We start from the raw sequence: 21,772 nt of genomic DNA, 5'->3' as shown, positions 1-21,772 counted from the left end.
AAAATTGCTTTAAAAACATGCCTTATTAGTCTACGTAAATAAATAAAGTCCCCAAGCCTCCCTAAATATTCATTTGAGGCAAAAAAATATGCTTATCTCAAATTACAATAAGGAATGACACAGACATTGTTACTTGAGGTGTCACTAAACAGACAAGGGTTTGGTCCAAGAGATGGATGCTGCCATTTCAAACAGGAGGCATGTCCAGGTATTTCACTGGAATTGGCTCTTATAACAATGTGGTAATATCTGAAGGGCTTACACAAAATTGACAATCTATTAGTCCACGGTGGCATATTTTACACTAACTGGACTCACCGATGGCTTTCTTCAGAGTCTCGAATGTTATCTCCTCAGCCAACTGCGACTGCAATGGGAGGAAAAAGAAACCTCATAGAAGAAAACAAAACAGCAGTACTTGCAATGTTGCAGTTGTGTGTAAACTGATGAACCCCCTGGGCTGATGCTCTAGTGCGTCAGACTTTGAGCAGACTTTAACAGCTGGGGGGCAAAATCATCAATCATCAGAACCAATGGTCTGCTTTGGAAAACTGAGCCAGCTGCATGACATGACAGTAAGGGCCATTGAGATTCGCTACAACAAGCTGCCATCTAATGCAATGTGGGCGGGGGAAGGTTTAATTTATGCAGACAAGAGCCTATTAAGCCTGAGGCTTTCCAACTAGCATATGAAACCCTGCATCCATCCATCACTTAGCTTTAGCTGTCTCATCTCTAATCTTAATAAAAACGACTCCAATCTGTTAACAGATTCTTTGCAGGCTTATTTACATGCATAGCACAATATTGCAAAATGTTGTCAGGGATAATTGGATTAGGCTCACACTTAGCGCTCATACATTCTTTGTGAATTTTTTACTTCATATTTATTGAAAGTCTAATATGAGAAGCAGTCCTGACTTAAATTCTGTGCCAAAAGGCCTTTAATGTACATATAATTAGCTGTGGACAAATTTACATGTTTAATTTCACTAACAGTAAACCTATTTTGAATGAGTCAAATGTGCTTTGCTGTGGAGAGTGTACTTACTTGGTTCTGCTCAGTTAAGCACAAATCATTACATTCATATCCTTCTGTGCTATGTTGTGCTTAAACGAAGCCCTGGTCTGCTTTTCAATACAATTGCAATTATTTATTCATCAACTAAATGAAAATATGATTTTTAAGTTATATGTAATATGACAACAATGTGTGCTCTTTAAGGTAGCCAATGAAAGGTAGAGAAGCTAGGGTTTTACCTTCTCTGGTTGGTTGTTCGATAGGATATCCACCTGAAGGGAAATGGTATCAACGAGGCTCTTCCTTCTAGAGAGGCGGTCTTCATCTGAGGAGTGAGGAGAAAGAAGACCTTCACAGACAAACAATGATCCATAGCTCAGCAAAGAATGTTCTGCTAAGATGAAGGATAAAATAATTTCATATTTAATACTGAAATATTTAATATTTCATGATGTCTAAATGGTGACTAAACTGCTACAGTACGAAACATATGTTTTGAGGTAATGTCGTATATGTATGGGGAATTAAATCCCAAATGTTAGTAATGAACAATGAACAATCAATACTTTTGCAAACGGTGTTAAAAAGTTGACCTGCCATCTAAAGTCAGTCATAGGTAGAAATGAGCCAATCAAAGTGCTCCACTCTATGAAACAATGTGCCCTTTGTTTAAAATTCTGGTCAGTTAATCACTGGGGGGGGGGGGGGGGGACATCATGGCTCCACCATTTAATGTGTGAAATGTGGAAGCCTCACTTGCACTTAGCTAAAATGTCATATTCACTTTGCATTTAATTTGCTGAGACACAACCATGCACCAGAGCTGCTTAGCTACTCTCATGGAGGCCTGCACACCAAAGAATGGAAATTCCTCAAAGGAATGGTAGTTCAGATTATTTGAGAAATTTCCCCTGACCATTGAACTAATTCAGTGATATTTTTTCTCTAATGAATTCCATGGAACACAGTGACAGATTGTTTTGGATCCATTTGAGGAACATCCGTGTATCTCAATGACAAATGTTTACACTAGTTCACACTGAAAAAAGCCAAGTGAAATTACCTGGAAAAAAGAAGAAGAATAAAAAACCTACTGAGTCACACTATTTGGACGAACAATGTGAGCCATAGGAAGAAATGTTCTTATAATCATTATGCCCCTCGTTAAAAAAAAATAAAAAATGAATTAATCACCTTGGTAGATCTTGTATTCAGATGCTTAAAGGAGACTATTGATGAGAATGTTTTGCCTTCAGGCCATTATGTTCACGGCGCATGAACACGGCACAAATACAATATTTAAAAAAAATGTGGTTGAGGCTCAAAATGAAAACAGGGATTTTTACAATGTTGATGCAAAGGTCAACTGAAAAACTACTTTACTATGCAAACAATCAGACCATAGATACAATAATAATTAATAACAAACACAATATGGCGTGCAATACTGAAAGAAAATAAATAAATTAATGAATCAATTACAACATATACACACAAATTTGACAATCTATCTTTAATACTGGAGGCACACACACCGTCATAAACGGTCATATACATCTAATTATGTGAAGGTTATAGACTTATTAAACATAAATTATATGTACTATGCTTGATAGGGCCACACACAGTGTAAGCTCACAACACAACAGTGGCAATCATTTATTTTGAATGCCATGCTGGTTTTGGCTTCATTATTCCCGAGAAGAAGATATTTTTAAGAACAGCTCCACTCTTGGCACATGACAGGTGGCGAACAAGGACAAAATTGTGGGTGATGAGGGTTCTCCGGTCCACAGGTGTCCCTGACTGTGGCTAATGACCCGTCAATAACATGGCACCCTGCTGCTTTAATGGCCGGCCTGAAGAGCTGTGGCTAATCAACTATCAAACAGTCTGGCTCTGATCAGTCTCAAAACTTTAATGGGTTAGGATAAAAGACTCTGTGGTAGATGTATCTGATAATGAGGACAGCGGAAGTAGGGCGCCATGCGGCTGCTTTCATTAAAGCTGGTTTGCTAATTATGGCAGGTGTCACGGTTTAAACTCCTGCTTGCAAAGTGTGAAGGGCTTTTCTGAAAGGGTCTCATTGAGGAGCAAGTTCCAGCTAGCCAGCGCCACCTGCTGGACCGAGGCATATCCCCATACTTTCAGGAAGAAAACCTTGAGAGAATAAGAATTATGAAGGAAAAAGAACAACAAAAAAACTTATATAGGACTACACTCCACAGATATTACTGTACAGAGCTGCTTTATTAAACACAAACTTTGCTATTTGGGGAGATTACAGGAGGGGGTTCTACTGCACAGATAATCACATACACTGACATCTAAAACCAAACAATCTGGGAGGAAGTGCTTACTCACCATACCGGTCATCCATGTGTGAGCAGAGATTATTGAAGAAAAACTATTGAGGATTCTGACCATATTTTCTTTCAAAAAGGCTCCATTGAGTTTCAGTGAGGGAGGGGAAGTGAGATTCTGAAGTATGTTACAGCTCATAGTCGTTATTATTTCCTTGTTTAGCAATGCACTTCAGTTTGGTGTTGCTTTGTGCCATACAACTCTAACTGTATACTGGTCAATAGTTGACTATTTCAGTATTGATTGATGCCTTACCAATGCCTTATAAATTCTGTGAAAGAGAAGGGAGAAATAGATCCACCATTTTCAGGTAGATCAAAAGCTTAGGAAAATGAGCGTTTCCTGATTTTAGGAGTTACTGTTATCATTATCCTTCCTCACAGGGGGGTAATCTAATAGGTGATTGGTTCCAATTTGTCAGTCGATGGAAAAAATGGGGGAAAAAACAAAAGATTCTGTTTCCATGGTGAGATGGGTATATTTGGTATACTTGTGGATTACGTATGGATTTATTCTTATATCCTAAACATATGGCTGGTGCACCTTGGCTCCAATTTTTGGAAGGCAAAAAATTTATGCTACTATATTTACAGGTAAGACACATCGTACTATTAGAGGTGCTCATAAAATCTCTGCCCTATATGGAACTGTCATTGAATGGGCACTTTTAGAACCTGCTACAGTATGGTTATCTACATATAGTTATGTGTATTATTAACTTGTATAGTTATAGTATTTTTTATATCACAATAACATTCAAAACAACTGTTATAAATTGAAGTGTACATCACAGTGCAATATCCATAACCAGGTCAGTTGTTTGCAGTGGGATGGCTAAGTAAGGAGTTTAGCGTTTAGAGAATAGTGTATTCAATGGAATGTGTAATCTAGGAGTTCTACAGTATTTTATCTACGGAGAGGAGAGTTTTGCTGTAGCTGTGCAGCTGGGAAGGGACACACTAAGCCCGGGAATAGTATGGGGTTAAATGGAGGCCACTATACAACTTTATCGCAATGATGACATTTATCACATGGCCTGACAGTGAGGACATATTCAGGAACACATGGGCACAGATTCATAAGAGGCAAACGTGGTAATAATTTAGTCACTCATTGCTCTAAAACTACACTTGAGAAAATGTGACGAATTGAGGGAGAGTTTAGTAACACAACGGTTTACACAACAAATACTGCAAAGTGAACCAAAGGAGGTACTCTACAGTCATAGTTACAACATGGGTCTTGCTATGATGTAGGGTTCTAATCTGAATGGTAATGGTGCCTCACGGCTTTCAAATGTCAAAGCTCAATGGGAGTATGTGGGTTTGGGGTTTGGGATTTAGGGAACAGGGGGTATCTCTACACAAGCTATGCTGTACATCTGCAGAACTACAGGGAGATTTGTGGTCTGACATGCCCAAATCCACACATGGCTAATTTGACGAGTTACCTCTGGAAGTTTGTCTGCACCTGTGCAGTATCTTCCCTACGGTATAAAGGACTGATTCAAATGTGGGAGAAGGAAAGAAAAAATGAATAGAAATAAGTTTTTTCATGTACATAGAACACATGTTACCATGTGAAAAAAACTCTCACGATTAAAAAGAAAAGATTTGAAAAAAAGAAGAAAAATAAAAAATAAATAAAAACTGCGCAGGCCCTAATTATGGACATAACGGTGGCATTATAAAATGGCAGCACTGTTTTTATCTTGCATCAGTAATTCATTTTTCACTGGAAGACTATTTTAAGACTAACATTTACTTAGTTCCTCTGCTCAAGCTTCCGTGATAACGTCAGCAACTGAGAAACTTCCTGTGCCTCAGTACAATCCAAATGGACTTGTACTGAATTTATACATACTTTTCCTTCGAGCACAGATATCTGCACAGTCTGAATGACTGGAAGCCTTTGAAAATGTGTCTGCGTGCGCTGACTCTCATAGCAGCAAAGAACAGAATATTCCAAGCAATTCAGCAATTTCAAAGGCAGGCTGACTTTTTTGAACCTCCAAGAGCAAATCTGAGTTCAGGAAGTCAAACGCTCTCTAAGGATTAATACAGGTTATCCGCCTTGCTCTGGAGCATGCATACACCAAGCAATTAAAGATACAAAGGATTAACATAATGTATGCTTGGTGCATCCTAACTTGTGACTTGTATATACTGACATGGATTAACACTTTCAAAATCATTTTCAGAAACTTCACAGAAAGTCATGTTTCGGCCCAGCGCCTTTACGATAATTTTACTTTGCCTCAGGGACAAAGCCAAGGTGCCCTTTAATGTTCATTCTGTAAATGATTTGCTCACAGTCGTTTCTGTATGCTGATGGTTTACAGCGTTCCCCTTGACAGCACTTCAGGAAAAGGGACAGGGATGGCTACTTACCTGTCACTTGTGGTACGTACGGCACGGACAGCCTGTCCACGTTGTAACCAGGGCCCGCTAACGACTCGGCGATCTCGCTGGTCAGGAAGTACAGGCTGTTGTCTTCATTGTCCAGGGTGCTAGGCAGCCTGTACGTTTGCAAGATGGAATGAAACAGCAGGAAGCTGAGAGCACTTTCTATGCCATCGCAGCCATGCAGCACACACATTATTTCCTAAACAGTGTTTCAATACATGATTTGGCCAAAAAGCACAGCACACTGTAGGTATGCTGAAATTTAAGACAATCTACTTTACTGATTTCCTATCTTACTGTACATCTAGAAGACCTGCAAATGCAGTCAGATTAGAGACAAAAATAATTTTATACAAAGTACTTCCTTTTTCCAGAGCCACATTGCCAGGATAATTTATATTCTCCAGGAGACTCCCCCAGTCTTAATAACGAGCATCTTCATATTGGAGGGACGTGGTTTGGAAACTTACGAGCATTTCTCCCTGAAGACATGCTCAGGCAGAAGATAAGGTGCCTCTAAGTTCCGCATCTCCAGAACCTGTAGGTGAGCAAGGGGAGGGAGACAAGCAGAGAGGGAGGAGGCAGCACTGGTCAGTAGACAACAAGTATCACTTAAAGAGCCTATATATCCACGCATTACTGCATGGTCATTGATTTAGGACATACACTTAAGCTAACTGTAGAGTAACATACAACATTGATAAATACAATGAATTCAAACTAAAAGCACATTACTGCAATCTTTAGTATACTGAAACAAAAACATAATATTGGAATAGTACGACAGAAATACCATTTTAATTGCACTACCTTTTTTTTAAACTACACTTCATGGCTATTTATTTTTTCATTGGATTTCTGGATGGCATCTCAGATACTAGACATGTGAACATCTACAGTCAAGATTGCATTTTTTAAATGCAATACTGCAATAGACTAATAATGCAAAGACTCCAGTTCTGAGAAGATAAAGCAGATAAAAAAATGAAAGAAAAAGGAAAGAACAGAGATTAACTCAGACCCCCTAATCTACAGATGCATGGAGAGAAGGGTGTGGAACCAACTCTACATTAACATGCATTTAGCAGATGCTCTTATCCAGAGTGACTTACATACATCCATACAAATCATTCAGGCAAAGAGGAATTGATAACCAACTAATTACAACCTATAGTAGCTGTTAATACATACTCACTAAGAAGTTGTAAATACATAAACTACATCATAAAGTTAAGCACCATAGTCAATGCAAGAGGGAGACAGAGTGCAGTACTTCAGGTAACAAATTGGTTTGAGAATACTGTTTTACATGCAGCATAGGTGGTCCAATTAAAGCCATGAAAAATGTTTAGCATCAGGTAGGGAATTTAAACAAGCGAATTCACAGACTGTGACAAAAGACAGACAGTGACTCTGCTGTTCTGATTGTATTGGGAAGGGAATTCCACCATGAGGAAGCCAGAGAGGAAAAGAGAGACCGTGCTGCCTTGGAGACAGAAGGGCTTGGCTCCTACCTTGTTGTCATGGAAACAGAAGGGTGTGGCCCCTACCTTGCTGACATGCTGACAGAAGGGTGGGTTTGCGATCATTTGGCTGAGGAAGTTCAGGTAGGCTGCCACTAAGGCCATGATACTGCAGCGGATGAACATAGCCATGTTCTCTTCATTGGCCAAGGCCATGTCCTACACACAAATACACAAATAAACAAATATATAAAGAAGAAATATAAGTCTCGTATGATCGTCCACACATATAGCCATATGTCTATATTGGGCATTTGCCGATTGATCAATAGAAACAGAAGGTCATGTGCAAAAGGTCATAAAGTCTCATCATTCCTGGGGGAAAGATATTTCTGGTAGTAAAATCGTCTGAACAATTCACACATAAACCCTTGAGCAACCACAGCAATACAGTATTACCACTTCCACTAGTAATGTGGTATTAACAATATTAGTTCTTCTTTTTAACTGCAACTGCTGTGAGCGCTACGACTGCAAGTGATAATCATTTCGTTTATTTACCCACATGCATCAGAAGGCATTAGTGTGACCACAGCATTGTAACATCCAAGCCGCTAATGGTACCGGGGGGAAGGTGCCTGCAGTGATTCCAGCCCCTCTGCTGTTAGAGGATAAACACGTTTCACATTTGCTCAAATGGAAATTGTTGAAATGCGATGAAAACAGCCAGGCAGGTCAAAGGCGTCACCAGCTGCGTCCCCTCAGGAGTTAGCAGAGTGCTCACAACAAGCGCGGGATTAATGGTGCTGGGCATGCACCTAATTATAGCATCAATAGCCTCTGAATTCACAGAATGGCCTCGGTTGCGATGTGAAACGAGAAGTGATGGGAGGAGCCTATTTTCTTACATGGAACCCCGTTTGGCGACAGCGCTATTGGATAAAGATGTCTTAGAAACAGCATCGGCGAAGTACATGTGGGAGGTAGAGCCAGATGGTGCCTAGCATTGATGCTTCAATCCCCACAACCTAGAGGTACCCACAGAGGGATAGGGCAACACAAACTCACTGTTCGTGCAAGCTGCTTGGTATTAATAATCATCGGTGATCATGCGTCTGCTAATGCAAATGAACAATGCGAGTACTGTTGATTTGTCTGGCTTTCGAGTGGGATGTCGTATATCGGATCCTGTATTCTGCAGATGTACCTGCTACGATAGCCTTGACTCCCTCACTAGGATCAGTCCTGCCACTTCTATTTTTACAACCGCTCCCTGGCTCTGCAGGGGTACTGTCCACATTAGCACCATACAGCCCTGACCTTGATCTCAGCTTGGGCTAACCATTTAGCAGGGATATTGATTGAGTTGGTGCCCAGTGCATTTCAAGGAGAATCAGGCACTCCTTGGTTTGAACCAGAAGGTCGAGTCATCACTGCTGTTGACCATGGATCTGTTTCCTTTTTCTGGCATAAAAGATTTGGGGGCTTGCATGAAGACGGAGTTAGCTGTTCCTGGATCAGTGTTCCTGTCCAGAACAAATCATTTATGAGGTTCGATAAGGACTGAGAGCTGGACATGGATCAATTTCGCAGTCTGGCAGAAGCTTTGGGGATTTCGGATAAAGATTAGATTAGCTGGCCGCAGATCGGTTTCCTAGTCTTCCAGAAAAAGTTTGGAGATTAGGATAAGGACTGGGTTAGCTGGTCCTGGATCAGTTTCCCAGTATGGCACAAAGTGTTTGTGGATTAGGATAAGGATTGGATTCGGTGACCATTCATCAGTACTCACAGCTGTTATGTACAGTAATACACAGTTCCCCAAACTTGTGTCCCTGCTCTGCTACAACAAAGGGGGATATTTTTCAAATCCATTAAAATTCCAGGGTAGCAATGCTAACAATGCTGTCTATAGTAGCACTGCTACTAACTCAGAGTGTAGGATAGTCAGACACAAATGTATAGTATCTGTCATATGTCTTCATCAAACATAAACAACATAGTTTATGACACATACAACAAATATTTGACACATTTGCTGTACTGCAAACCTAAATTTGAGTACCTGTGAAAACATTAAATGGCCATAAGTGCGATGATTAGAGAGGTCAGCTGTAACAACAAGGACCAAATTGAATATGACAGTGTCTTACCATATTCCACATTCACCCAGGCTAAACTGAGTGTCACATTAACAGTATGTGCACATATCTGTGGACCTGCATTGCAGGTTTCTGGACCATTAACTATGGCTGTACGCCTTCAGTAAATATTATTCAAGTCCTGTTAAATCAGTGAACAAGAAAGTCCAAATTTAAAAGTAATATTTATAAAATATGGAAATATCTAAGATAAGATAAATTCCATTTTGAATGCGGCACACAATATATGTAGCTTTAGCATTCCAAATTATTAAACAAATTGATTGTTTTGCATTCAATTTATACAAAACAAATACACCTTATTAAAAAAGAATTTTAGGTGTTAAATACGGTCATTTTATGAAAACAACACAGAATGTTACCTGGATCTTCATATTCAATCAGAAGCTGAAAAACCAAGAGCAAAAGCCCTGCTTCGTTTATGGCGTGCATAAGAAACGGTCCATTTAAAATGCCCGTATCTGCACAGCCACACCTGGGAATCCTATCTTGTTCTACGGTGCTTCCATGAGGAAATAAAAAAGTGACAGTTTTCATCTTTTTGGTTTCACCTCAGGCACCGCCCCCCCCATTTCTGCCGCATAGATAGCGGCACGTTATAAACAGTGACAGTGGTGACCTTTTCACCGCGGAAACAATTTACTTGCGTTTTGAAAACCCCTTTATTGGGATTAAAATGCGCATAATCCGCTGAGCGTGCTGGTCCCGGTTTGCGTTCTCCCTTCTCTTGGTCTGACCTTTAAAGCTGATCACCTGACCCCCGAGGGAATGACTGACAGCTGCAGTGCGCTCCTCCCAGGCCTTAAAATCACCTCCGTTCAGGTGCATTGGCCTACGTGGATGGAATTCTGATATAAGACTGGTGTAGGAACTTGGTGTATGACAGCTGCCATATGCATTCTACTCCGCAGTACCTGTGCTACTATGCTTTATAAGCACTGATTAAAATGAGGCACAACTGGCATATTAGGAGCAGTTGTATAGGGCCAAAATTTTTAGGTCCCCTTCTTTAAATCCTTAAATCTGGATTTTGAGACTGGTGAATCAGGTGCCTCACTTCGGGGTCCTGGTTTAGACTGGTTTAGCCTGGACAACTAGCACAGGGACAATGAGGCTTCATGAATCTCGAAATGGGCTGAAGCTGTGTAGTGGGCCCATGACGGGATCACGAAGCCTCGTCAGCAGACGCTGGTATCACCTGTAGAGCGATGGACAGCCGGATGAGGTCCACGACCACCTCCTCATTGGCCAGCTCAATGGTGATGAGGGCCAAGGCAGTGAAGAGAAGCTCAAAGTTCTTATGGCCGTTGTCCTCCTCCTTGCAGCCTAAGTAGATGTGCCTGTACAGCTGTTGGCCATGCTGGTGAAGGAGAAAGAGAAAAAATAGGCAAGAGTGAGAGGGAGGGAGGGAAAGGGGGAGTGGGAGAGGAAAAGAGGGAGGGGGGTGACTATTTTAGACTGGGCAATCAATGCTACAGAACAGAGCGGAGAACGAGCAGCCCGTGGGCACCTGGTGTCCTAATGGCCGAACGGAGCAGTTTTAGTTGGCTGTTGTCACAGTGGGAGCTCTAACCTGTGAACCTTCTCAAATGAAACACTCAGAAGCCGGGCAAACCTGTTTTGTAATTTGGCATTCGTATAACAGTTCTCCCCAGGAGTACGGTCTCAACCTGGGTAGGTGCTAGACTGAGCTGCTGTTTCATTTTGTTACAGATTCAAATTCCAATTTTTTATTTTATTTTTTTTAACCAGATGCTAGTAGTTTCAAATAACTCCTGATTCAGGAGGAATGCTTGGCAATTACTGGCTATGAGCAAAACCAGTCAAAACCAATGTCCTTGAAAGTGACAGATTAAAGCAGTGATGGAGCGCTACAAGGTAACTACGGCTATCTTGCTAACAGGTAAAGAAGCAGTCTTCATTAAACTGCTCTACTGCTGTGCAGCAACAGGATGGCTTCAGTTAATGGCCTTAGCGGAGAGACAGAGTCTAATGAGAAGTGAAGGCCTTTGGAAAAGGAAAAGGACCTGCGTCCGCTGATAATGCATGTAATTAGGCTTCATTCATTACCACTGTCAGCAGACAGAACAAGCAATAATTGCACAGTGCACAGCCAGACCACTGCGGCCATATTAAAGCAGACAGCTGCAGCACCAGGGGCGGGAGACCAGGGCTGAGAGAATCAATGGAGCTCAGGTCTAAATAAAAGGTGCACATATAATGTACTGTACGCCCTGTGGCTCCATAACCAGGGGGGCCTCAGAAACATATACACGCAAACACACAGAAAGATTGTAACATGTACACATACACAAAAGCATATGCTTGTGCACAGACATAAACTGGAATCCTTGTAATAAGAATACACAAACATGTAATACTCATTATGACGCTACTTACATCATGTCACGTGTCCTCTGAAATCATGGTGGCATTAGTAGGCTACAATATTTATGCTGCTCATAGTAATAGGCAAGATACATAAGGCTGCACCTTTAAAGCTATGAATGCTACATAAAATGCTCTTTGCCGTGTCAATCAACACACACACACAAACACACACACAACACTTTCTACGATTATATGCTTACAAGAAGTACTGCAAGTTTAAGCAGATATAAAAATCCCTCACTCTGCATTACATATACTGCCCAGCAGTATCCAACAAAACAGTGAAAACCCACTCTCTGTTTTTATGTGGATTTTTATGTTGCACTGTGTATCCGTATTTCGAACAGCCGCTGTGACTGGAGCCCTGCGGCTTTAAAGGGACTGCTGTGGCGACACGGCGCGTGGGAGGCCCTGCCTTGGTCTGTAACTTTGTGTAGCGAGACAGAGGCGACCAGGAGAATTAAAACGCTGATTGTATCCAGCCCTTTATTAGATTCCTGCTCTACTTTAGTCACTCCATGCCTGGAGGAGCTGAGCTCTTGGTATTTTCATTCATTAACCGCACTGTAGCACAAACGGAGGAGGCTTTCGGATGACCCCCAGTTGGCAGGGCGTGTCCGTACAAATGCCGACGGGTCAACGGCTCGGAGAGACGCGAGACTTCCCACTTCGCCAGCAGGGGGCAGCAGTGAGCCATGCAAGAACGGATGGAAGGTTTAAGTGAGGCAAAAGCTACAGTACATCAGGGTATGAGGTGTTAAAAAGCACTGCAGTCCTGGTTGGAAGAAAGTTATTATTCATAAATACTGTGTTTATTAATATATGGTCTTGTACTTCTTGAGAATACCAAATCAACCATATGCCTCAAATTACACCACTGACAATCATCCTTTTGAGATAATGTCAGGAGTTAAACGATATAGCAATATAACAATATAAATTAAAATGAACTAAAGCAGCAAAAGAGGATGAGTAGGACAACGCCATTGTGTTTTTGCATGGAAATCACGAACAAGACCAAGTCATTACTTTCTACTCTCCAGAAAGTCAGAGGAGTTCTTCCATATTTTGTTCATTCTAAAAGTAAATTTGGGTTTAGCAACCTCAGAAACATGTAAATCAACATACAGAACCTTTATCTATCCATAACACCTGGTCAGTGTTGTGTAACAACTTTTTTGGGGGGATTTCAGAGCCTGTAGTTCCTTTACTGTTGATAATTTAATATAGTTTAAAAAAGAACATTTTTATTTTTGTTCTTGTTTATATAACTTAGATTAATGTTCGGTTGGGTTGTCGACAAGTTGTTAATTGGGGCTGCACTTCTTTCACTTGCTGTCTCTTTTGGGACTATCCTTTTCTCCAATTTTGAGGTTTCCCAATTTGTAATTGCCAACCAAGCCTCTTTAGTCACTGCTGTGCCTTGACACATAAACACAATAAATACCGCACTGAGAGCCAGTGACTTCCATACCAGACAACGGGGAGAGGGAGCACTGATTGGATGACAAGTGTACCTTTCACTGAGAGTGACAGGTGGCCTATGGTCGCGTAGCTAATGCACCAGTAACTCAGGCAGCGCTGGCCATATCAAACTCTGACAGGGCAGGCTGACTGAGCATGCATGCTCTTTTGCAGCAACACCCTGTGAATGCCCCCCAAGTAGCCTAACCTGCATGTCTTTGCATTGCAAGAGGAAACCGGAGTACCTGGAAGAAACCCGCGCAGGCACAGGGAGACACAGAAAGGCCCCGGCAGGGATTCAAACCTTCTTGCTATCCACTGCACCACCATGCCACCCACTGATTTAGCCACTAGGCAGGCCACTTGTGAGGGATAAACCTCAGCATGCCACAGGAAGTTACCAACTTAAAACTCTGCCCAAGTCTTGGAATGAACATGGATGAGGTCATACACAGGGAGGTATATATTTGACATTATTTAAGGTACAAAATTACATTTACTATAATTGGATTTCATGGCAGTTACAACCCAATGTATTAAAGTGAATTAATTTTCAAAGGCAAATAAGATCTGCCGAATTAGAACATATAGATGTCTTGTGACCATTTAAGACTGAAGAGGAGCGCTCAATTAGCTCAAAATTAAACATTTAATTTGACTCACTTGCCTCTTTTGTTCCCCCTATTCCAATTTAAAGAAGCATCATAAAACTCCATTATGCCTAGTGGCACGATTTTCAAATCTCATATCCAGTCTCATAACAGTTTCCTCCTGGAACTTTCATTACACTTCTGAGGAAACCCAGGGCTTTGTGATGTAAGCATGGATATTGCTTCCGCTTTAATGTGCTGTCGTCAGCCAGTAAAAAACCACAAATCAGGGACTGCAAAATGGCCGAATAATCGTCCCCGCTCTCCAAGTGCATCTACATGCAGTAAAGGAACAGCTTGTTAATTTTAAGAAAACCATGTGAAGCAAATGGTTACTGTAGGGGAGACGACAGTTTCCCTTCAAAAAGTAATGCTCCAATGGGTGTCATTGCTGGAGCATTGACCTATGTTCATTTTTCTAAAAAGTGTATAGTGTCGTTAAGATGAATACAATGCCCAAGAGGAAAGAACTCTATGTCATGAGCCCATCATTCTATCCACATTGCATGGTTCCCTAAACTGCCGTTTATGGTCTTTCCTGTTTTTATCCCTCCATATTCCGTGACCTCTTGTACATACAAGTGAAATGGAAATAAGTCCTTCATTATGCATTCATTTTCATTCAATACTTTTTCTAATTTTGGAAAATATAGATGTTGGTATAAAAAAAGCCATGTCTGAAAATGAATGGCTCAATGGTAGGAGTTCATCCCAGACCTTGGCTGTCTAAAATGAGTATTTACTGTAAGGCGCTGAGAGAGGGTGGCACAAAAGCGACTTGTCGGATGACCTCTCCCACTTTCAGTATCTCCCCTCCTTCTCTGCATCCATCTCTGCTGCCAAATCAACCTTTTACCTCCCTCAAATTCACTCCTCTGCTTCTAACCCCTGGAAACTCTTCTCCATCTGCCCCTCTCTCCTCAGTATCCATGTACTGTACTCCTCCTCCCTCTCTTTCTTTCAGGGATTTTGTTTCCTTCTTCGAGAAGAAGGTTTTTGACATCCTCTCCCCAGCCTCCCCTATCCGTCTCTCAAACCCACCCTGTCTGAACACTTCTGATTCTGGATTAATGTCTCTCTCTACTATTTCCTCAGATGATGTCCTAAAGCTCATCTCCACGGGTCAGCCTACCGCCTGCCCTCTCGACCGCATCCTTGCCACACTCTTCATGGCATCAACAACACTGCTCTAATTTATCTCCCCAGCACTAATTCTAGAAATCATCGAGAACTTTTAAAGAAATTCAAAGTCAGTGTACACATAGGGGGACAAAGAAGGCAAAAGGGGGTGATGTTGTAAAGTGAAAACATGCAGGCTAGCATTATGGTAGCAATGTGGGCTGTGTCAGACAGTTAACAGTTTACTGTGTAAGACGTAGCGTTCCAGTTAAACTGCATTTTTGAAAAAGAATCATTTTTTAATTTATTTGTTTATTTGTGGTTCGGCTGGAATGCTACCTCTTACACAGTTTTCAACAATCTTTGAGATATGTTTACTCCCATTTGGCGAGGGTGCTGGAGCGAAAGTATGAGCGTTACCAGTACATGACATATTTAAGAAACCGGTCAATAATAACCGGCTTGCAGTTGCCCTATATGAAGCAACAGTACCAGCCTTCCATTTATAAAACCATTTTGAACATTCTTCTTATCTTGAATGCAGCAAGAGTCTCTGATTTTCTGCCACTCTGAAGAAAGAAACTGTACCCCAGAGCATAGACAGTGAAACACACACACACACACACACACACACACACAAACACAAATAACAGGGCCTATTCATTAGACGTCCCTTGACATTCTTTTCAAAAATTGATCAAATTAAGGCTCAGAGGTAAAATTCATGAATGCTTGCGTGTCTTAAAATACAGTGCAAGCTGAAGCTGCTGTGTTAAGCCATAGGCTGTCTAACTTCCAACATGAGGTCTGGAAACTGGGTTAATTTCAGAAAAATAAAATCTTAATCAATGAGATTCCAAGAGATACTGTTATTAGCAGTGCTGTGGGGACGTACGTAAATAAAATTTCGGATGGCCACATTGCCTGCAATGTTGATGTCAGGACTGAGATTCCTTGCCCCCAATTATATTTTGAGATGCACAATTAGCACAGCTTCCATAAGCTCTGCAATGTGCACAGATACATAAAGAAAATGGTGGAGAGCAAAGAATTGTGCTGCATGTGTCTCTCACAGAATGAAAGCTAATGCACATGACCATCTGTTCAAGACCAGTGCAGGCTTTACCATATTGCAGTGGTTTCACAATGGGGCAGTGCTGGTCAGCCAGCAAAAAATTATTGCGCATGTACTGTACTGCAATAAACGTTTTACCTTTTTCATGAAACCAATGTCCTGTTTGGAGATCTTCTCCCGCTTAATCTTCAGAGCAGCCACGTTGGGAATGATCCTGCAAGCGCAAGCACAGGAGTCATTTGTTTTGCGCATTACACAGTAGGCATCATCAAATTTACCGCTAAAAATGCGGTGCTACGGCGGATGCTGAAACGCATTCCAGTGTGGTCTGCGGTCTTCCGTGGCGCACTCGTTACCTGATACCGCGCAGCTTGGCGCGGTTGTCGTGGCGATCGATGATGTTGTGCAGAATCTCCAGCACAAGCTGCCTCAGCTCGCTGTCCTCCATCAGGGAGATGGAGAACAGGGGGTCCAGGAAGGGCGGGGGCAGCGCCGCTGACATGGTCTTGGACTTGAAACCAGAAGTCACCTGGGGGGGAGGCAGGGGGGCAGGTAGACAGAAGTCAGTTAATTGGTCTGTTCATTTTTGACTGCGGTATATCAAGGTACAGCAAAAGCAAGTCACTTGTCATTTCAATGTATAGCCTATGTTAACTATTTTATATGCTATTATTGATATAAATAACATAAATAATGTAATAAAAATGCCCTCTCATAATTACATAGTAGTGCATAATAAAGCATATCTTTAATGAATGAAGTTGCCTGAGGGAGATTATGTGACATATGTTAGCATAAGGACAAGAGGTGTGCCAATGAAAGTCAAGGAAGAAATTATGAGGTTGATAAACAAGAAAAAAACAGCCATAGGCCAAACCAAATTGTACTTTTTTGGACCATCATTTCCAAATAGAGCGCTGATCAAGTCAGTAATTAGCAAAGGGTCTGGTAGGCCCAGGAAGACCTCTATTCTTGACTACAAAAGAAAAATATGGCTTAGCCCCAATCATTATGGAGATCACTGTATATATAACCAGAGGTTGAAAGAACAAAGGAAAAAAAAAAGAGTTGTCTAATCTTCTGTCTTCAGATTAAGCGGGCGACCTTCTCACCCACTTCGATCGGAGGCCGCGGCGCTTTAGATCGAACCCGCCGCCACCGCGCAGGGGCTTCATCTCATCTCCGCAGCTGCGGCCCCCCTGCTATAAATAGTTTAACCTTTTTCCATTTCCGAGCGCTGGGGGAGAGAGCCGGAAGCTGGCGGAGTAAACCGCGCTCTGAAATGGCGCTGGGTTTGGGCCTCGCCCCCACCCCAGGAGCTCGAAGCCCTGATGGCCCGCGGCCGCGACGCCTGCGCCTCCTCCCGTGATCAAAGCGGGGAGACGCCAGCCAACACTCCCGCTGCAGACCCGACGGGGTAACTGCACCCCAGCCAGGCTCCCGAGGCGCCGTTCTCCGGTCCAAGAAGGAACGGCCATTTCTCTTTCGTCCTCAACTTCCCCCTTCCCCTCAGCTCAACCCGTTTGAAATCTCACCAAAGAAATAGATGTAAAAGAGTAAAACTTTTTCATCAGCTTGTTTGTACTTTAGGGCACATATGAGGATGGCAATAACTGACACTTTTATAATGCCTGCCCGATATTGACATTTTCTCTGCCTCAAAGCATTTATTGCCATGCGGTATATTACTTCTCCCTACGGCACAGCGACTGCACTGCTCCACCCGTGGACAGCATGCTATAATAAGCAGCAGCCGGACACACACACACTCTGGATTAATGGAGGATGTCACAGACAGGCCCGAAGATACGTCTGCACATTCCAGATCAGGAGCAAAAGGCAAAAAAGGGCTGAACAGATGCCGAATATTAATGTCGGGGAAGGAGGGGGCCGATTTCATTTCAGTTCAGTCAAATCTAGAAACAAGGTCAAATTTCATTGGAGATTAAAAAAAAAAAAAAAAGCTTTAGGAATTTTTTATGCGATAATTTACCGAATTGACTTGAACTGAAATGGAACTGACCCCAAATCTGACGATAGAATAAAATAAAAATGGTGACGATGGGTACTAAGAGACTGAGGTAAAGCACACTCACCATAATGAGGGAGCTCAGCAGCATGGCCTGGATACGCTTGGTTCCAAGATCCCTAGAGAACACATCCAGAAGTTCCAAGTGAGTGCGTGAATAAAGGTAGTTTTGCTCTTGCATGGCAAATGCATACAGTCCACAAGCATTGAAGAGGGAAAAATGACTATATTTTTTTATGACAAATGTTCCTTTACTGCAAGGGTTTTGGAGGAAGCTGAGAGGTTTTAGAATATTCATGTAACTTTTCCCATGATCTTTCTTTAGATAACCACTTCACATAAAAAAGGGCCTTGAAAGCTTCAGCCAGACCAGAAGTACCTTCCACCTTTCAGCATCTCAGCAGAACTAAAAGCCTCCACTCATCAACAGCAAAGTGCTTTGTCCTGTATGGTGCAATGAGCCTAAGTGTTTTTTCACCCTAAAAACTTGAATAACCTCTTCTTCTGGGAAGAAAATTCTTCTTAAATTGTTTCCTCAAGTAAAGGGTAAATCGCAAACAGATTGAAGAGGCCTATAAGTGTTGAAACCAGATGAGTGACGAGCAACTTCAAGAATTCAGGGCTCATTAAGGAAAAGGGAAATTTGAAAACACTCTAATCCCAACAAAATAAATTGACCTATGAATAAATAATGAAACAGGAAAAAGAAGGAGAAAAAAGCCCCTTAACTGTCGGTGGGTTTTGGATGCTGATCCATTTAAAGTACTTATGGGAGCCGCTATCAGCATGTCCGCAGCAGCAAATGCACAGTGGATCTAATTTTTCCTCCTCCGGCAATTAACCCAGCCCGGGGAAGCGAGGAACATTGACATTCCAGTGCTGGAGGAGAAAAGTTCTTTTGATTTCGGATTATCCGAACATGCGCCGAAAACCCCCCTGAGGATTAGATGCTCGAAAGGAGTGGGGACGCTTACGCAAGGACCCAGAATAAGAAAATTGCTCTGAGACGAACAAATAGTGCGGCATGAAAAAAAAGACAATGGGGACCGCTTACAGGAAACGAGCTTTCTGACACCATCGGGCTAATTTCACTGCGGGGCTTCTCAGGCTTATTCAGTTGCAAAGGTTAGCTGCGGCAGAGCACGCAAAATAACAAGAGTGAGGTGTTCCCTTGGCACAGGCTGTACTGTAACTCCACTGCTTATCCCCTGATAAAAACATTTTTAAAAAGGGCCCAGAAAAGGTCTTTTGATGAGTTTTCAATGAATATTCTGGGTCTGTTCTCTAACACTAACCATGACAGCGCAGCTTAAAACATTTTTTCATTCCGCATCTTTCTGTCCCCCCCCCCCTTCCCCTTTGGAATTCCCAATTACAGCTCACAGCCTATATTTCCAAAAAGAAAAAAAAATACATTGATTCAAGTCAATTTCCATAGTCAGTTTTCGCAATGAATTTAAAATGTATGAAAGTGTGAACATTCAAAAAAAGACAGACTTATTTTAGTAACAGGCAGCATACAGGCTGAAGGTGGAACATTCTGTTTTTTTCCCACTTCTGAGTGGTGTGTGGGAGCAGAGGCATTCCATCTGTTAGGCTGCACATTGATTTCACATCTAATAGATTGTCCAGGAGTACAAAACAGAGCAATTGCAGCGGAAGCAGAGCATGTTGGAACTGATTTACTAGATGCAATCAACAAATCAATCAATAAATCAATCAATACAAGACAGTTGTTGTACATTTTAACAAGTGTAAACTGTGTTTTTCAGAGGGAATTGAAGAACATTAGCACAAAGGCAACAAGGATAAGGCAGAAACGGAAATGTATTTATTTACTGTAACCAGGGCAGTCGCATTGACATCTTGATCTTTTGCAAGTCAGCCCTGGAGGCAGCATGTCTACGGACAGTGGGAGGACACCAGAGAGCCCGGAGGAAACCCACGTGAACACAGGGAGAACATGCAAGCTCCCCGCACAGAGGATCTGGCTGGCCGGAACTTGAACCCAGAACCTTCTTCTTGCAAAGCAACAACAGTAACCACTGCACCACCGTGCTGCCCTTAAGGCTTGGAATATTCATATACAGGCTAGGGAAGTTCACGTATCAGCATGGGCATTTGCAGTAACAGACTATATTCTTCATGACTATAGATCCTGTTGCCAAGGTAACCTACCCAATTTTCACTGTGTCCAGCGTATGGCACGGGGTTCCATAGACGGGCACTTTGCCCATGACGAACATCATCACCTCAGCACGCTGGTAGTCCGGCAGATTACCGCCAAAGAATCCTGTGAAAAATTACAAAATGAAAGCCATCGCAAATATGTGTGCCTTCATCATGCCCACTATTGCTCATTGGGTTTTTACACAAACCGAGCTGAGAAGTTATGGAGCTCCCTACATTTTAATCAAATATGTAGGGAGCTCCATAAAATTGTGGACAAAGAGTTATTTTTTTTCTTGATTTGGCTCTGTACTCCACAATTTTAGATTTTTAATCAAACAATTCTCATCTTTTATTGAATGGAATTTTTATACATTTTGGTTTCACCTCATATATAGAAATTACAACACTTTTTACGTATTATCCACCCAAATTTCAGGGCACAATAATGTTTTGGACAAATAGACAGATATTTCTGATTAGTCAGGAGTGTTCAATTGCTTCCTTAGTGCAGGTATAAGAGCTTTCAGTATCTAGTCTAGATTCTGGGTGTGGCAAAGAAGTGATTGTGCACTGGCCAATCAGAACGCTTTACATTTTCTGTTAACTGAACGGTTGCGTCAGGCATCCTTTTTCTCATTCTTTGTTTATGAAGCCCGTCTTTCTGCTCTGATGCTCACCAGCTACTCTTATTTGACTTAAGAAATTAACATTAAAATACTGCTGCCAAACAACCATAAAAAGGTGCTCCTTTTTCTTTAAATTATTAAATGTATTCTGTTACAATGTTAAACAGGACATGCATGCTAATAAAATAAATATATCTAATATATCTAATAATGGCAATCATAATTATAATAAAGATATTATAAATAGCAGGGTAAATAGCACACTCTTACAAATGTTGCAGTTTGCTTATTTATTCAATGACATCCCTAAAATATATTTCCCTTTCTAGTCACAAGCACATGCAGCTATTTTTCAAAAGAGGGTTGTGATATTAATAGTAATTTTAGTATACTTCACGAACAGTCTAGGCATATGAAAGGCACAATAAGCATTTAGTTCAAGCAGCTGCCACCGACTGCCAATGATTTAATGTTCTGAAGTGGTTTTGAAGTTGTGAGTCACCTTATCTGCCGGCATTTTTCATTTTGAATCTATCTGTACATTCATAGAACATTCATAGAACTAGTGGACTGGTTTACATAATGCCATTATTCAGCGATGCAAGGTCTTTCACCCCTACACTGGCAGGTAAGAGAAATCACAATGTGGATTGTACAAGCTACACATCTAAAAAACCATTGAGGGAAGCAGATCTTGTAAGGTCTCAAATATGACGATACTTAGATCACAGATTTATAAACTGGCACTTTGGGCTTGTCTGCTACCTAATTTCTGACCCATTAAAAAGAGAATATAGAGGTTTTCTGGAACTAGTTTTATCATTCGGCGAGGTG

General features: G+C 41.6%; 1 protein-coding gene across 4 annotated transcripts in view; it reads right to left on the bottom strand.

Moving 5' to 3' along the window:
- The window catches only part of efr3a (EFR3 homolog A (S. cerevisiae)), a 108,509-nt gene that overhangs the window by 3,181 nt on the left and 83,556 nt on the right, over positions 1-21,772 (bottom strand). For all 4 annotated transcript variants that reach the window (XM_035428813.1, XM_035428814.1, XM_035428815.1 and 1 more), the window contains 10 exons: positions 20,319-20,433; positions 18,208-18,259; positions 16,468-16,640; positions 16,250-16,325; positions 10,611-10,772; positions 7,341-7,472; positions 6,261-6,328; positions 5,776-5,903; positions 1,261-1,346; positions 319-367 (listed from right to left, as the gene is read on the bottom strand). In XM_035428813.1, the coding sequence (XP_035284704.1) occupies positions 319-367; positions 1,261-1,346; positions 5,776-5,903; positions 6,261-6,328; positions 7,341-7,472; positions 10,611-10,772; positions 16,250-16,325; positions 16,468-16,640; positions 18,208-18,259; positions 20,319-20,433 (1,041 nt within the window). The remainder of the gene's footprint in view (positions 1-318; positions 368-1,260; positions 1,347-5,775; positions 5,904-6,260; positions 6,329-7,340; positions 7,473-10,610; positions 10,773-16,249; positions 16,326-16,467; positions 16,641-18,207; positions 18,260-20,318; positions 20,434-21,772) is intronic.

The sequence above is a fragment of the Anguilla anguilla genome, chromosome 8, assembly GCF_013347855.1.
Source record: "Anguilla anguilla isolate fAngAng1 chromosome 8, fAngAng1.pri, whole genome shotgun sequence".
NCBI classification, from domain to species: domain Eukaryota; kingdom Metazoa; phylum Chordata; class Actinopteri; order Anguilliformes; family Anguillidae; genus Anguilla; species Anguilla anguilla.
This window is presented reverse-complemented; position numbering and strand designations above follow the sequence as displayed.